Source organism: Geotrypetes seraphini, chromosome 14, assembly GCF_902459505.1.
Source record: "Geotrypetes seraphini chromosome 14, aGeoSer1.1, whole genome shotgun sequence".
Lineage (NCBI taxonomy): Eukaryota > Metazoa > Chordata > Amphibia > Gymnophiona > Dermophiidae > Geotrypetes > Geotrypetes seraphini.
Genome location: NC_047097.1, coordinates 40,045,619 through 40,063,817, shown reverse-complemented (window position 1 = coordinate 40,063,817; position 18,199 = coordinate 40,045,619). Strand labels below are relative to the sequence as shown.

General features: G+C 40.8%; 1 protein-coding gene across 1 annotated transcript in view; it reads left to right on the top strand.

The window, feature by feature from the left end:
• Window positions 1–18,199, top strand: part of FAM189A1 (family with sequence similarity 189 member A1) — a 748,741-nt gene that overhangs the window by 683,675 nt on the left and 46,867 nt on the right. Inside the window, exon 8 of the mRNA XM_033920182.1 lies at window positions 15,678–15,753. Within this exon, the coding sequence (XP_033776073.1) occupies window positions 15,678–15,753 (76 nt within the window). The remainder of the gene's footprint in view (window positions 1–15,677; window positions 15,754–18,199) is intronic.

Genomic DNA, 18,199 nt, shown 5'->3' with positions numbered 1-18,199 from the left:
AAGCCTGCTGTATGCATCTGGAATATCCTGGTATTACAAAGGTATGGAATTGAGCATATTTATGAAGAAGCAGAGGACTGCTGCAAGAGTTTGAACATGCTACTTGAGCAACCCAACAGTGGTTCAGAGTAGATCATGCATGCTGTCTTTCCTGGTCACACCACTTTCTCATGAGATTAAAGTCTATGTTGTCTTCTTATGATTTTTATTTGGTAGTGCAAACCATAGTAATGCAAAGATTGGACTATTGCAACACTCTTTATCTGGGAATAGCTTCTATATGGTGTAGAGCAGTGGTTCTCAACCTTGTCCTGGAGGACCACCAGCCAGTCAGGTTTTCAGGATAACCCTAATGACTATGCATGACTTTCATTCTCCATTATATGCAAATCTCTCCCATGCATATTCATTAGGGCTATCCCAAAAAATCAACTGGCTGGTGGTCCTCCAGGACAGGGTTAGGAACCATTGGTGTAGAACACTGCAGGTGGTTCAAAATGTGGCGGCCCGCTTAATATGTGATAGAAGCAAGTGTTTGATGAGTGCAGATTATGGTAAACAGTCTAAATTAACATCGGGACTAGTTTTGTAAAGGATTTGTATGACGGATGTCTTAAGAGACCCCTGATGCAGGCCAAGAACCGAAACACTGGCTGTGTCGGGTCTTTCTAGTGAATAAAGAATCATCTGTCCCAATTCTATTGGCATGTACACTCTTTTGTGGATGTTGTAGAAGCAGATTGGAACACATAACACCATTGTTGAAATGGCTTCATTGGCTACCTGTCAAATTCCGTATCATCTTTAAAGTTCTAGTATTGATCTTTAAAGTCATTCATTATAAAATCCCAATCAGATCCTTAAGATCAGGGAGAGCATTGCGATTGGCAACAGATGAGCTGCTACATGTGCATTATGCAAATACAAGAGCGTCTGCAATTTCGGTGGCAGGTGTTTCATTATGGAATAATTTGACTGGACCATTAAGGTTGCTCCCTGATATTCAGAAATTTAAGAAGGTATTGAAAACAACTCTGTTTGTGGAGACTTTTAGCTGATTGGATTATAGTGCTGGTTGAGATGAATTGTAGATACGTTACGCTGTATTTGTTTTAATTTTTGCATGTCAAATTATGAATATGTTCGCATTTTGTAAACCACTTAGGATTAAGCGGGTTAGAAATTTTTTAAATAAATAAACAGCTTAGAAACTGTCCTCCTCAAAATCAGCTAAGAGTCTACATGGTTTCCGTAACATGTAACCTGTAATCACGTTAAAAATCAGTATTCCTCTGGGTGTATTTAGTTAAGGGAAGAAAAATAGAGCATATGCCTGGAATTTTCATGTGTGTGCTTCTGATTCTATGCTCCTTCTGCCAGCTGCACAGATGTTAAATATGGAGACGATTTTCACAGTACAACACACCTGCTTGACTCCAAAGGGAAACTCGTAGTTAGAACCAGTTTGTACTGGGTACAGTTATAGAATCATTTGCCTTGACAGCTATAGATTTCTTTATAAACATTTATAGATTTTAAAATATATAGAGAACAAAAATCCATGCCCAAATCACTTCTTCACAAAGCGCATATTTCCATGTAAAGTTCCACATAAAGCACTTTCCTTAATAGTTCTAGAGTAACTTGTGTCACATTTAGCTTTATGAACAGTCAAATTCATATTATTCCCTTGGCTGAAGCACTTCCTCCAAGGTGATTGATGGCCTTTCCTAGGATCTACCACCTCTTGAGACAAATGCCTGCAAGTTGCATGGGTAATTCTGAAACAGAATGATGTTTCTACTAAATAACATCCATTTTCTTCTGACCTTGTCTCAATGTGCATTTTGTTTTATTTGAAATGCAGATTAATTAGCTATTGTTTGTGTGTGGCGGGGGGGGGGGGGTTTATATCCTGCTGTATAATAAAATTCATTCAATGTCAGATTTTGCTAACAGTTCCTTGCTATTCCGTGGAAGAATTCACACTATATTTAGTGGAAACTGAATGTGATTTATGATTTTAGGAGCTGTGAGAATGTATTTTTAAAAAATCAGATATATAAAGGGTTTCATCCCATCCTATGCTTATGGAAACAAGTTCATAGAAGTTTTAGCATTTTTATGTTAAGTATCAGTCCAGACAGTAAAACAGGAGTGGAGGAGTGACATAGTGGTTAGAGCTGCTACCTCAGCACCCTAAAGTCGCAGGTTTGATCCAAGTGCCGCTGCTTGCGACTCTGGGCAAGTCACTTAACCCTCCATTGCCCCTGGTAGCATAGTTAGATTGTGAGCCCACCAGGACAGATAGGGAAAATATTTAGAATACCTGATAGAAAACATAAGAATAACCTTACTGGGTCAGACCAATGGTCCATCTAGCCCAGTGGCCTGTCCTCTCAGTGGCCAACTAGTACCTGACAAAATACCCAGAAAGTAGCAACATTCCATGTTACTGGTCCAGGACAAGCAGTGGCTTCCCTCAGGACTATGGACTTTTCCTCCAGGAACTTGTCCAAACCTTTCTTAAAACCAGCTACGTTATCCGCTCTTACCACAACCACTGGCAATGCATTCCAGAGCTTAACTATTCTCTGAGTGAAAAAATATTTCCTCCAATTGGTTTTAAAAGTATTTCCCTGTAACTTCATTGAGTGTCCCCTAGTCTTTGTAATTTTTGATGAAGTGAAAAATCGATCCACTTGTACTCGTTCTACTCCACTCAGGATTTTGTAGACTTCAATCATATCTCCCCTTAGCTGTCTCTTTTCCAAGCTGAAGACCCTAACCTCTTTAGTCTTTCCTCATACAATAGGAGTTCTATCCACTTTATCATTTTTGGTCGCTCTTCTTTGAACCTTTTCTAGTTCCGCTATATCTTTCTTGAGATAAGGCAATCAGAATTGAATGCAATAAAGGTGATGTTGCATCATGAACCGACGCAATACTCAAGGTGAGGTCGCACCATCCTGAACTTCTCCAAGATAGAGCAGTATATCAAATGCCCATAGACATAAATTCAAGGAAGGTGACTAGAATTGTCTTCCTGGTAAAATGACCAGTTTGGATTGTGGAAAGCAAGAAGACAATGCACTGCTGAATGATTATTATTGTTAATTATCATGTGGTAACATAGGGCCCGATATAGAGCTGGCAGTGGTCAGCATTTTGCTGACCGCTACTGGCTTTATTCCTGGATATTCAGTGCCAGGCCATGTCCAGGCACCAGTTTTGAATATCCAGGCTTATGTGGCTGGATAAAACAGTCAATTAAATGAGATATTCAGCACTTAACTAGCTACAATGGATCACATAAAGATAGGACTCTGTTTTATGTGATACTGTTTATGTAATTATCTTATGCTTTGTAAACTCTTTCTCTTCTCTCTTCCCATATTTTTTAAACTCTGTAAACTGTGTCGAGCTCCATTTCAGTGGAGAAGATGCGGTATATAAACCTAAGGTTTAGTTTAGTTTAGTTTAGCCGGTCAAGTGCTGAATATGTAGCCAGTTTTGACGTAGGTGCTAACCGAACCAAGGAACCAATCAACCAATCCATAGCTAAGTGCTTTTTTCAATTATTATATGCACCTAAGAGATTAAGAATTTTACAGCGTTTTTTCTTGACACGTATACGGTACAAGCTTAAAAGTATGGAGGACTAAGCAATGATTAGGTGGTGAGGTGGTTGGTGGTTTTCACCCTCTGCAATATCCCTCCGTGTCTCTGACCTAGTCCTATCATATGCAAAGCTTTCATTTATAAGTCAGCATTATTGGTTTTTGAGGGAGGTGGAGTTTGTTTTTGTGGGTTTTTTTTGCTATATATTGAGTTTTTCACTCCCCAATTGGATACCTTCAGGTATTTATTTTTTTTGTTCCCTGTCATTTTTTGACTTAGGTGCTAACCGGGCATTTTCAATGACACTATCAAGTTAAGTGTTTCTGACTATGCCCGATAAGCCCCAGCAAGCGATTTAAACGGCCATTTAAATCATTTTGATTATTCATGCCATAGTAACTTAGTAGATTATGGCAGATAAAGACCTGAATGATCCATCAAGTCTGCCCAACAGTCATTCTCACTATCAATTTATGATTAAATCAACAATGAATGTGATATAAAATACATGTACTTTGCCATTTTTGAGATACAGGATGTCTGCTTGGCACTGGCCTTATGTCCCAACTCCTGGAGTTGCCATCGAAGTCCACTCCAGCCTGTCCATATCTTGTCATATAGCAGATGCAGAGCGTAGAAGTCTCCCCAATACTGCCCTTACTCTATGATCCAACTATTGGAGTTGCCATCAAAGCCCACTCCCAACATTCCGGAACCCGAAGAGATCGTAAATGGAGATCAAGATGATAAGCTGGTCCAACTAGAGGTAAGCCAAGAGGATGTCCTCAGGCAGATAGACAGGCTAAAGAGTGACAAATTGCCAGGTCCAGACAGCATTCCCCTAACGGTAATCAAGGAACTAAGGAACGAAATAGCAGAGCCACTTCGACAAATATACAACCTATCCTTAAAAACTGGAAAGATCCCAGAGGACTGGAAAATAGCAAATGTCACACCCATCTTCAAGAAGGGTTCAAGGGGTGACTCAGGAAACTACAGGCCGGTGAGCTTGACCTCGGTCCCGGGAAAGATGATGGAAGCGCTGATTAAAGACAACATCTGTGAATACATCAAAAACAATGGACAGCTAAAGCCGAGTCAGCATGGCTTCTGCAAGGGAAGGTCATGCATCACAAACTTATTGTACTTCTTTGAGGGGGTAAACAGCCAGGTGGATAAAGAGGAATCCATAGACATCATTTACTTTGACTTCCAAAAAGCCTTCGACAAGGTACCACACGAAAGACTGCTTAAGAAGCTATGGAACCACGGGGTGCAAGGGGAGGTCCACCGATGGATCAAAAACTGGCTGGCAGACAGGAAACAGAGGATTGGAGTAAAGGGTCATTACTCAGACTGGCAATGGGTCACGAGCGGAGTTCCGCAGGGCTCGGTGCTGGGACCGCTCCTGTTCAATATATTCATTAATGACCTGGAGGCGGGAACAAATTGTGAGGTCATTAAATTTGCGGACGACACCAAACTATACAGCAGGGTTAAAACCACGGAAGACTGCGAAGATCTCCAAAAGGATCTAACAACACTGGAGGAGTGGGCCAAAAAGTGGCAAATGAACTTCAACATAGGGAAATGCAAGGTCATGCATGTAGGGAAAAAGAACCCGATGTTCACTTACAAAATGGGGGGGATCACTACTAGGGGCAAGTAACCTTGAAAGAGACCTGGGAGTGATGTTAGACACAACATTGAAGGTGTCGGTACAGTGCGCCACAGCCTCAAGGAAAGCAAACAAAATGTTGGGTATCATTAAAAAGGGTATCACGACCAGGACGAAGGAAGTCATTCTGCCACTGTGCAATGGTGCGCCCGCATCTGGAATACTGTGTCCAGTGCTGGTCGCCGTACCTCAAGAAGGACATGGCAGTGCTTGAGGAAGTCCAGAGAAGAGCAACTAAGCTGATTAAGGGTATGGATAATCTCTCATATACTGACAGATTGAAACAGCTAGGACTGTTCTCCCTGGAGAAGCGGAGACTTAGAGGAGACATGATAGAAACCTTCAAGATCCTGAAGGGCATAGAAAAAGTAGAAAGGGACAGATTTTTCAAATTATGGGGAACCACAAGTACAAGGGGGCACTCGGAGAAATTGAAAGGGGACAGGTATAGAACAAACGCTAGGAAGTTCTTTTTCACCCAGAGGGTGGTGGATACATGGAACGCGCTTCCGGAGGCTGTGGTAGGCAGGAGCACGTTACAGGGCTTCAAAGAAGGTTTGGATAGGTTCCTAGAGGACAAAGGGATTGAGGGGTACAGATAGGAGTAGAGGTAGGTTATAGGGATAGGAGTAGAAGTAGGTTATAGAAATAGTCAGGGACCACTGCTCAGGCAATAGGCCTGATGGGCCGCCACGGGAGTGGACCGCTGGGCGAGATGGACCTCTGGTCTGCCTCAGCGGAGGCAACTTCTTATGTTCTTATAGGGATAGGAGTAGAGGTAGGTTATAGAAATAGTCAGGGACCACTGCTCTGGCAATGGCCCTGATAGGCCGCCACGGGAGCGGACCGCTGGGCGAGATGGACCTATGGTCTGCCTCAGAGGAGGCAACTTCTTATGTTCTTATTTCTGTCTCTGTGGATTAGTTTGGATAGTGGAGAGAAGGAAGAATAAAGGTGAGCTATACTTAAAATACCAGAATATATAAAATTACTACCCAGAAGCCTGACAGATTCTATGAACCCATTGTGGGAAAAGATGATGCAAAATCTCTTGCTTATGAGAATATTCTCCATATGAATTCACACATATATCTCAATTTGTGCCCACCATATCAAATTATAACCTAGACAGTGTAGCATTTTTTTAAATTAATTTGAATACTCTTAATTAGGAAATCTAAATGCTCAACCAAGTGTATTTTTTTGTATGTTCGTTTTGGAAATTTGAGACATTGAGAGAAATAGCATGGGGGTTCCTTGGGCTCACAAAGCCTCATTAACTGTCTGTCTGATCCAATCTGGATAGAGGTGATATTTTTAGCTTTCACGAGAGGTGGCAAGCTATACTTTGAAAAACAGAATATTGAATAACTCTATGAACTTCTAACACAGCCAACAGCAGATTTTTTTTGACAGACAATTGCAGGCATAGCTTTGAAAAAAAATATTGAATTTACTGGAATTCTTTTCTAAGTGCAGGTGGAAGGACACTGACTGCAGAATGTTTGCTGAATATCAGAATTCCTATTTCACAAGCTGTTAGCTGCTTAACCACTGAATTTATTGCTTTGGCAACACATGGAAAATTGCCCTGTCAATAAAGTTATCTGAAACTGTTGGCATGAGGAGTCCCTCTCCTTAGCTAGTGGATTAGCAGGTATTTCTGCTGGCTCGCAAAAACATATATAATTCTTTTTACCTTTACAAGTAGACCATGAAACTTTATTTATATGTGTTTATTATATTATTGTATTTGATGCATCATACTGTATTTGATGTTGTTTGCATTTGGTGTTGTTTGCATCAAAAAAAATTGTTTGAACCTAAAGAAGGCAATTGCTGATTTCCTTTGACAAATTCCAAATCATTGTTACCTTTATGATTTATTTAAAATGAGTCCCTTGTTACCATTTTAATTTAAAAAATACAATACATATATGTGATTAGGTATCCTACTTGAACCGTGCTTCTGTTTAACTTGCATCATGAAATACACAAGATTAATATTTGAATATCAAATAGAAAGCCTCTCTGGGGCTGATCAACCCCTTCTCCCCATAAAACAAGCATCTGTATAGATCCCCGACATACCCCTGATATCCCATACCTCCCTCTCACATCCCAACATCCCTCTCACATCCTAACATTCCCCCTGATATCCCATACCTCCCCCAACATCTCTGCCCCCCACATCTCCCCAACATTCCTGAGCCCCCCCTCCCACATCCCCAGAACCCACGTACCTTTAGAAGAGCAAACAAAAAGAGGGAAGCTCACTCCCTCCTGCCTACAGGGCCGCATGCTGTAATGGGGCTTCCTCCTCCCAATGCATCTTGGGATGCATTGGGAGGGGCCAAGACCCTGATTGGCTCAAAATTGCAATTTTTAGCCAATCAGAGCTTTTGGTCCTTCCCAATGCATCTTTTGTGGCTCAGCTGATCTTAGCAGGGGGAATCCCCGTCAGCTGAGCTGCCAGGAATCCCCCAAAACTAGCTCAGCTGATGGGGATTCCTTCTGCTACGATCAGACAAGGTAGTTGGTGGGTCCGTCTACAAAACTTGCTTTTGTATGTTTTTCGTATGTACGTTTTTATTTTTGAAAATGAGCAAAAAAGGTAGATGTCCTAAGGACCAAAACTTATATCTTGCTCATTTTCAAAAATAAAAGATAAACATTTGACAGCTTTGAAAATGGACATTTTTCCTACTGGGTTTGTGGATGTTTTGCACAAAACAACCAACCTCAGACTTAGGCACATTTTTGATTATGCCCCTCCACATGTTTTCAATATAACAAATAAAGTCTTCTATATAGGTCATCAGATGTGCTTTCCGTTTCTTGGTCACTTAGATTAATGGAACTATGTGCACAGCTTAGGTAATAATCCTCTATAATAAAACCCTAAGCGCGCATGCGCACTTACGAGGTCATGATCCCTGCCGCCGTGATGCGTGCCTCCGTGTCCGCATTCCATTTGCGGCTTGTGGTTTGGCTTGCAGCATGTGCACCGGCTTGGGGTGGCTTGTGGCACGTGCAGTGGATTGAGCGGTGGTTTGTCTCAGCAATGGCAGGAGGGTGTTGTGAGGTGTCCCATGCTGGTAAAAATTATACTGCTGCAAGGGGAAGTGGAGGGGGAGAGGGAAAGGGGGCTGTTTTAGTGGAGGAGGGGTGTTCTGGGGGGCAAACAGCAATCATGCTTTGCTCGGGGGGAGACAGAAGGGGGCCACGGAGAGAGAGGCAGGCATGGCGCAACAGAGAAATACAGGCAGGCAGGGGGCCAGGGAGAGAGACAGACAGACAGGGGGCCAGAGAGACAGACAGACAGACAGCGTCCAAGGAGAGAGAGGAAAAAAAAAACCCAAAACAGACAGATAGCGGCCAAGGAGAGAGAGAGAAAGAAAAAAAGACAGACAGACATATCTATTCTAGCACCAGTTAATGTAACGGGCTTAAAGACTAGTAACAATAATATTGATTCTTGTATACCCCCCAACTGTGAGTTCCAGGCAGTTCACAATCAAGAAGGACTGTACAATCAGTGAAATATATGGGCCAGGGAGAGACACAGACAGAAAGAAAGACAGATAGGGGGCCAAAGAAACAGACAGAAAGACAGACAGACAGCGGCCAATGAGAGAGAGAGACAGAAAGAAAGAAAGACAGACAGACACATCTATTCCAGCACCCGTTAATATAACGGTCTTAAAGACTAGTAATAATAATAATCTTTATTCTTGTATACCGCCCAACCATGAGTTCCAGGCCGTTCACAATCAAGAAGGACTGTACAATCAGTGAAACATACATGTAAACAGGGTTAGAGAAATAATCATGTTACAAACTTATCAAAAAAGTAAGTTTTCAACAACTTTCTGAAGGCGTTCGACAAGGTTCCACATGTACGACTACTTCAGAAAATTGCGAGCCATGGAATTGAGGGTGAAATACTCATATGGATTGAAAACAGGCTGGAGCATAGGAAATAGAGAGTGGGGGTAAATGGACAATACTCGGACTGGAAGAGCATCACCAGTGGGGTGCTGCAGGGCTCGGTGTTTGGACCCGTGCTCTTCAACATCTTTATAAACGATCTGGACATAAGTACCACGAGCAAGGTGATTAAATTTGCGGACGATACAAAGTTATTCAGATTAGTGAGGACGCAGGGGGATTGAAAAGATCTGCAACGTGACATAATCAAGCTCGAGGAATGGGCATCGACATGGCAGATGAGGTTGAACGTGAATAAGTGTAAAGTGATGCATGTCGGTAACAAAAATCTCATGCATGAATACAAGATGTCCAGGGCGGTACTTGGAGAGACCTCCCAGGAAAGGGACTTGGGAGTTCTGATCGACAAGTCGATGAAGCTGTTCACGCAATGTGCAGCAGTGGCGAAAAGGGGAACAGAATGCTAGGAATAATAAAGAAGGGGATCACGAACAAATCGGAGAAGGTTATCATGCCGCTGTACCAGGCCATGGTGCGCCATCACCTGGAGTACTGCATCCAGCACTGGTTGCCGTACATGAAGAAGGACACGGTACTACCCAAAAGGATCCAGAGAAGAGCGACTAAGATGGTTAAGGGGTTGGAGGAACTGCCGTACAGCGAAAGATTAAAGAAACTGGGCTTCTCCCTCGAACAGAGGAGATTGAGAGGGGACATGATCAAAATATTCAAGATACTGAAGGGAATAGACTTAGTAGATAAGGGCAGGTTGTTCACCCTCTCCAAGGTAGGGAGAACGAGAGGGCACTCTCTAAAGTTGAAAGTGGATAGATTCCATACGAACGTAAGGAAGTTCTTCTTCACCCAGAGAGTGGTAGAAAACTCTTCTCGAGTCTGTCATAGGGGAAAACACCCTCCAGGGATTCAAGACAAAGTTAGACAAGTTCCTACTGAACCAGAACGTATGCAGGTAGGGCTAGTCTCAGTTAGGGCAGAGGGCTGCCGCAAGAGCGGACTGCTGGACACGATGGACCACTGGTCTGACCCAGCAGCAGCAATTCTTATGTTCTTATGTTTAACTTAACCAGGAATTAATTTTTCCTAACTGGAAAGCAAAAGTCTTACCTAGAAATCTCTTGTAATAACAAGCTTTTACAGATGGATACATAAACAGTCATTTTGAGTATTTTTATTCGACTTATATAACTTAAATTGGGAGGATGGGTATCCTTGGGCCAGACCAAACAGAGCTTTAAAGCAGATGCAGCCAAATTTAAACAAAATTCTCGCTTCAAATGGCAACCAATGAGTCCCTGATAGAAAGGACTCACATGATCACATTTTTTTATTTTTTTATACAATTTTATGAAATTTTTCCAAGCATAAACATCTTGTACAGAAAAGTACGATAATTTAAATTAAGTTAACTTTCAATTCTGAAAAGTAATTCACTCAAATTATTAAAGGAAAAGAAAAAATCAGCTTCCCTTGATCACACACCAGTCTTCTAAATTAGATTAGATCCAAGATTTAAAGAGTAGCTTAATTAAATTCAAACAATTTCAAAAAAGCATATTAACTACTACTGAACAGAGAACTAATTATCAATAGGCGCAGTTGTTACTTCATTTTCAAGGCGTTTTATTGCGATAAATCTTATCAAATGAAATGGATCTACAAATACATATTTCAAAGACATATTACATATTACATATTTCAAATGTATCTAACGACACATTGGTATCTTAAAAATAAAAAAAAACCAATTTGAGTCACTCCAGATTTCAGGTTTAGGAATTCTCTTCTTTTTTGAGTCTCTCTAGAGACATCTGGGAAAATTTGAATATGGAGATCCAGGAAATCCTTGTATCTATTCTTGAAGTAAAGATTTAGGATCCAGTCCTTATCTGGAGCCAGAGCCACAGTCAACAAAAAAGTGGCTGGTATAGCCACTTCTTTGTCCGATTGTTCCAATATAGCGGAAATATCCAATGGATGTTCCTGAGGTTCCTCGACTTTTTCTTTTTGAAGAGTTTGAGATTTAACAGGAAGGTAATAAGCCCTTGTAAAGGGAGGTATAGAATTTTCAGGTATCTTAAGAATCTCCATAAAAAATAATTTTATCATATCTCGAGGGGAAATTGATAGAATCATAGGAAAGTTTATAATCCGCAAGTTATTAGCCCGAGTATTGTTCTCCAGAACTTCCATTTTCCTCCTCATAATTAAGTTATCTTTAACCAGTTGGTCTTGGTTTTGTTTAACAATTATTAACTCTTTATTGGTTTCCTGCTTTAACAAAGATAGATCTTGTTTTAAAGAGTTAATTTCTTCTTTCTATACTTTTATTTCTCTATCCAAAATTTTTATTTGAGGATTTAGGGTATTCCCCAAATTCACCACCAAGTCCCAAAGAGCTTCAAATGTGACTTGTGGAGGTTTAACCACTGAGAATAAATGTGTTTGTGTGGTTAGAGTCTTGGGGCTGGTTTTCCTCAATGGAGCCAGATAGAGGTATAGATAGGATTATGTAATGGTATAAATAGGGGGATAAAGGGGATTGAAGGGTTTTAGGCAGGATCACCTTGCAGGTCATGGACCTGATGGGCCGCTGCAGGAGTGGACTGCTGGGCACGATGGACCTATGGTCTGACCCAGCGGAGGCAACTTCTTATGTTCTTATGTTCTTGTCTTTCTTTAGTGCTAGATGTCCCAGTCATAGGGTCATGTAGTGAGAGTAGTTCTCTCTGAGGTGTTCCATTCTGCAAGCCCTCCAACATGCTAGCTTCTCGAGAAGAGAGTACTTCCTGTCTGGCTGCACTCTGATCTCGCGGTGAGCTGGCTGGCTGCTGCTGGAGAGATGGCGTCCGTACGTCAGAGCTCATAGAGATGTCAAGCACTAAGGTATTTGCTGCAGCGCTACTCTCTGGCGGTGTTCCCAGTGGGCATGTCCCTGGCGATTCAAGTGGGCATGTCCCTGGCGATTCTTGTTCTCGTTGCAGACGCCGTAGGAAATCGTTGATTGTAGCCGATGGGGGTACCGAGCGTCGGGAGGCAGCACCAGCGCTTTTCCCCCTTCTTTTCGGCATTTCTTATCCAAGGTAAAGGTGAAAAGTTGAGGGCGTCCAAGCAGCAGTTAGCTAGAGGCAGCCATCTTGGATCACATTTTTTAACCCAAATACGATTTAAGATTTTCTTGTAAGATGCCAAGTAAATGATGTTGCAATAGTCAAGGGCAGATAGAATTAGAGACTGAACTACTAATCTGAAAGATACTAAGTCAAAATATTTTTTAATAGTTCAAAGTTTCCAGAGATTATAAAGTTTTAATTATTACTCATTGACTCAGTTTTATACATTTTACTTAAGTGTTTCATTTATGCATTTTATATATACGTTTTGTTTAAGTATTATTATAAATTTCAATTTTAAATACACTTAAAAAGCACTTATCTGTATGCTCAGTTCTTCTGTGTCGACTGGGGACTCTCTTTGCCCGACATGTTTTGCCCAATGGCTGTATCAAGGATGCCCCCTACAGAGTATATAACACTTTATAAAAATTCAGTCACCTAAGTAGCACATATTATATAACTCCTATAAAACCTTTTTATTTTACTTTTCTACCTTATTTTTTACATATTATGTCCATAGTTAAAACAATTTACCTGTGAACGTTGTTCGTTCCAATTCTTCCCTCATTTATTGCACTTCAAAATGTCCGCGGCATTTTTTTCACAACTCTATAGGTAAAATAGCACAGACAGCCAATACAGTTCCGACCAATAGAATTCACAACTGGGTAACCTCCTTATTTGCTCTTATTTAACGGAGAGTTTCCCACTCTGTCTCTAAGGGCTCCTTTTACGAAGCCGAGTTAGCGGTTTAACACGTGTAATAGTGTGCGCTAAACTGCTAGGCACTACCGCTTCCTCATGAACAAGCGGTAGTTTTCTGGCTAGTGCGGGGGGTAGCGCGTGATTAAAAATCGCATGCGCTGAAGCCACTAACGCGGCTTCATAAAAGGAGCCCTAAGTTTTAGCCCATTAGGAATCACGGTATTTAATTCAAATACCCAGTGTTGTTCTTTGTAATTTAATATCTGATCCAAGTTTATTAGTTTCTTGTTATACCTTCTATCCCAAGTATCTAGATGGTTTACAGTAGGTTAATACAGTAAAAAATTTCTGTATATCTGTATCTCTGTATATTTACTTATTTTTTTTATATTTCCTGCTATATGATTATTGTTGCCTAGTCTGTACATCCACACTCTTTCTTTCTTGTTTATTGTATTATGATGTTCCATTTCTATTTTGTATTTTATTTGAAATAATAAAACTTATTGAACTTAAAAAATATTATCTAAAACTTTAAAGGGGGAAGATAGACAGACTTGACTAACATGAAATAAGGGGGAGATAAAGTTACAATAAAATTATAAAAGAAAAAGGTATAGGGAAGGATAAGTACAGTAGGTGAAGAAGTCTTTTTTTCTTAAGGTGGGAAGAAGGTTAACCCGTATTGAAAGCATCTTGAAATAGGAAGGTTTTTAGTTTAGATTTGAATACTATTAAAGATGATTCTTGTCTGAGTTTGTTGGGCATCATATTCCATAGTGTCGGGGCCATAATGGAGAAAATTGATTTACAGGTAGTATCATAGAAGATTTCACGAATGGGGGAAGGATTACAAGAAGGCTTTGAGAGTTGGATCGTAGAATTTTTGAAGAGGAGTAAGGGATAATAAAATTATCAATGAAAGTAGGAGAGTTAGTGAGTCTTGTTTTAAAGGTGAGCAGGAGCAGTTTGAAAGTGATCCAATGGGAGATAGGTAGCCAGTGTACTTTTTTTAAAAATGTGTGTCCCGATTGGCTGGTTAGACACTGGTAGAATGCCTACTGCTGCCTACAATCGGGACGCCATTTATAGAATTTGCTCCTAAAGGGCCACATTTAGGTGCACACATTACATTACGCCTACTATTGATATGGCTAAAGTGAGCCCACCTAAATGTAGTCACATTGAAGATGACTTATACTAATATTCTATAGCAGCTTTTTGGCACCCAGATGTCATTATAGAATTGGCACTCAACGTGCTGTATCTCGATACCTTAATTGTAGCCTATATGTCAAGATTCTTCAATGATTCCAATGGTGGAACAATATTTAATTGGTCCCTCCGTGGCTCCTTTCTGTAAATATTTCTACCACTAGCATGATCCTCAGATACACCACCTCGGGCTCCTAGTAATTCATAGCTCCAGGCTTTATGTGTGGCCTCCTCATCGGACCCGCGAGTGATATAATTATTTTAATTATTTGTTTTAAATAACTTATTATAAATAGTTTTAACAAAGTTAGTAATATAACTTATCTTAAACATGGTCTTCAGAACTGGGATAGGAGAGTTAGTGAGTCTTGTTTTAAAGGTGAGCAGGAGCAGTTTGAAAGTAATCCGATGGGAGATAAGTAGCCAGTGTACTTTTTTAAAAACGTGTGTAACAATAGATAAGCTATCTCAGTTCTGAAGACCACGTTTAAGATAAGTTATGTTACTAACTTTGTTAAAATATTTGTAGCTATTTATAATAAGTTATTTAAAACAAATATTTAAAATAATTATATCACTCGCAGGTCCGATGAGGAGGCTACACATAAAGCCTGGGGCTATGAATTACTAGGAGCCCAAGGTGGTGTATCTGAGAACCATGTTAGTGGTAGAAATATTTACAGAAAGGAGCCACGGAGGGACCAATTAAATATTGTTCCACCATTGGAATGATTCAAGTATAGCTCTTACAAGCAAAATTCCAGAAAATGAAGTGCTAGAGATAAATTTATTAAGATTCTTCAATGAACATGTTCCATGAGTTTCAGGTAATCTTGTTGATTTGGGAGGGAACATACAAAAATTATTTGATTTATGTCACTCTATGACAGTGGTCTAAAACTCAAACTCTTCGCAGGGCCACATTTTGGATTTGTAGGAAGGAGGGCCTCAGAAAAAATAGTTAATTTTTTATTAAAGAAATGACAATTTTGCATGAGGCAAAACTCTATAGTTTATAAATCTTTCCTTTTGGCTAAGTCTTAATAATAATAATATTGTAATTTATAGCTAAAGAGATCAAGAAACTGTTTTATTTTACTTATGTGATTATGATAAATATGCCAAGGGCCTCAAAATAGTACCTGGTAGGCCGCATGTGGTCTCTGGGCCGCGAGTTTGAGACCACTGCTCTATGAGCATGAAGACATTGGTATTCTTATGCTTAGTGGAATTCAGTCTCTACTGTGCTTCATGAAGAGCAGTCTGTCAAGTCAAATAAACCATAGTGCATTTACTGATGTTGAAAAAGCTGAATTAATAGTGGTTTAATATCTCTGATGGTTAACACTGCTTTCTGAACTGTTTCTATGTAGGTGGCAACCACAGAACATCAGGTGACAGAATCCAGCTTGGGTGAAAGAAATACAACTGCAGGTTTTAGCACACAAGGTAGTGTTGCTTTGAGCATTGCTATGTTCTCCCATTATTGAGTGAAAGTAGCCATCTGTATTTCTTTTATAGCATCACTTTTACAGTGCTAAGCGTGAAGATTTTGTTATACCTCTGCTGTGTGAACCAGTGGCGTAGTAAGGGGGAGGCAGAGGCCATCTGCCCCTGGCGCGGTCTTCCTAAGTGCGCAGCACCCCTCCTCCTCTCCACCTCCACACCCCTTTCCTTCCCCTGTACCTTTTTTCCTTTCACGGCGTGAGGTTTGCTGCCCATGTCAGAGCCAGGACCTGCGTCTAGGAAGTGATGTCAAAGGGCAAGCGGACACCGACGTGGGCATGCTGCTCACGCCGGACAAGTTAAAAAGATACGGGGAAAGGGAGGGGGCACGGAGGGGGAACAGGGGGAAGGGCGGGGGAGGGGCACCACCGCCCCAAGCGCCATTCACCCTTACTATGCAACTGCTGTGAACTATTGACCACTTTAGAGAGCAGTGTATCTCATTTTATATGCCATCATTTGATCTTATCTGGATCATTGTGAGACACTGTGTCAGATTCAAAATCCCGAAATAGATATAGTATATGTTGAAGAAATCAAAACGGGCAGAGCACGACTGGTCTTTTGGTTTTTTGAGTTCCTTATCAAAAGGCATACTAAGGGGTCCTTTTATCAAGCTGCGGTAGGGGTTTAACTCGCGTAATACCACGCGTCAAATCGTCTGCCGCTAACACCTGCATTGAGCAAGCATTAGTTTTTTAGCCAGCCGCGGGGGTTAGCACGTGATGAAATATCCGACACGCTAACCCTGCTAGCGCGGCTTGATAAAAGAACCCCTAAGTAGCACAGTATTCACTACACTGTATCTTCTCGGATTTGACTCGAAAATTTGGCTTGTCATTTTCCTGTTTGGGGACTCCTGATTCAGGCATTCTCGCCGAAACATGGTGCATGTTGAGCCTTGATCTACCACATGTTTGTATGAGTCCATGCTCTATCATTTGATTTTATGTTTGATTGCTAATAAAGTAGGTTTGAAGACCAGGTGTGCTCTGCTCTCTTCTGTTGAACCTAAGGTTATGTGTTTTAGGTGAACACAGGGTATGGCCATCCCTGAGACGCTTGAATTGTAATTTATAACAGAATCTTGGTGCCAAAATGCCATTATAAAATTGGCACTGGAGCGTCTAAAATGAGGTGCCAATTTATATAATTGCCCCATGGTTTTTTAAATGCTGTGCTTCAAAATAGAAAATGCCAGCAAAAACACTGCTCCCGGAGGCAGTTGACCAACGAAACAAGGCACCAAGTCAGAATGAAATGTGGCACTTCCCCTATTCACATCCTGCTCCTCTGTTAGGCTGCTTCTCTGCTTCAAAACCAGCTTCTGAGAACTATTTGTGAAATATTTTAATTGCATTGAGAATCCAGAAAAGAAGATAATGGGACTGATGATTGAAGGTGATGAGTGGTTATACAACATTTAGAAAGTTGCTTTCATTCAGCTCTGAATTCTGATGGTTTTAGTAGTGAATAGAGGACATTTTAATTAATACGGCAGTGGAGGACTGGATTCTTTTTCGTTGGTAGCCTTTATAAAGTAAGCATAAAATAGGCACATTTGTGGACTTTTTATAGCCACCCTGTTATAAAATTATTTCATGGTTCTCACAGTCTGTGTCTCTTGGCAGAAGCAGTACTCTTTTTCCCTGAGACTCATTAGTGATCAGGTTTAAATATCATTCTGTCTGTATTTGGGATGTTGCTTCCTTTGCTGTAGCAGAGACTATTTGGGCTAAACTTGCCAGCTCTGGGCCCACCTGAATTGACTCTTTTCTGATTGAGACTCATTGATGGACAGTGGATTGGTAGAACCTGGCATGCAGTCCAAGCACAGGACTTTGGCCACAAGCCTGGCTTTGTGAATGCAGATGCCATCAGAGCTACATGAATCAAAGTGTATCAGGCAGGCAGTAATAAGTACAAGTCTGGCAATGGGAAGTGCTAATATGAAAGGACAGGTGTGTTGGCACTGTTGGCAACTAAAAAAATGGACAGAGCAGGACTATTGCCCTAAGTATATAGCAACCAACAGTGGAGAGGGACTGCACTGTGCCTAGCCTCCAGCAGAAAAATCATTGTATGAGTCATATTATGATGGTTTTTAAATTGCACCTTTTGGCACAATATAGAACACCCTCAGTGCAGTCAGTACTCTATAGCCTGATTTTACATAATTACAAATAGTTTGCAATCTTAGGTTTGAGCAGGGAATGAGGACAAGTCCTTAGGCTCACAGGATGAGTAATTGGGGTGGGATTCAAACCTGGATCTTCAATTGGGACCTATTTACTAAATGGTGTTAAAAGCACATAGTCATTTATTTAACACATTGTTTGCTAAAGATTTCATGCTCTTAGTAAACAATGCATAAAAGTGCTGCAGTAAC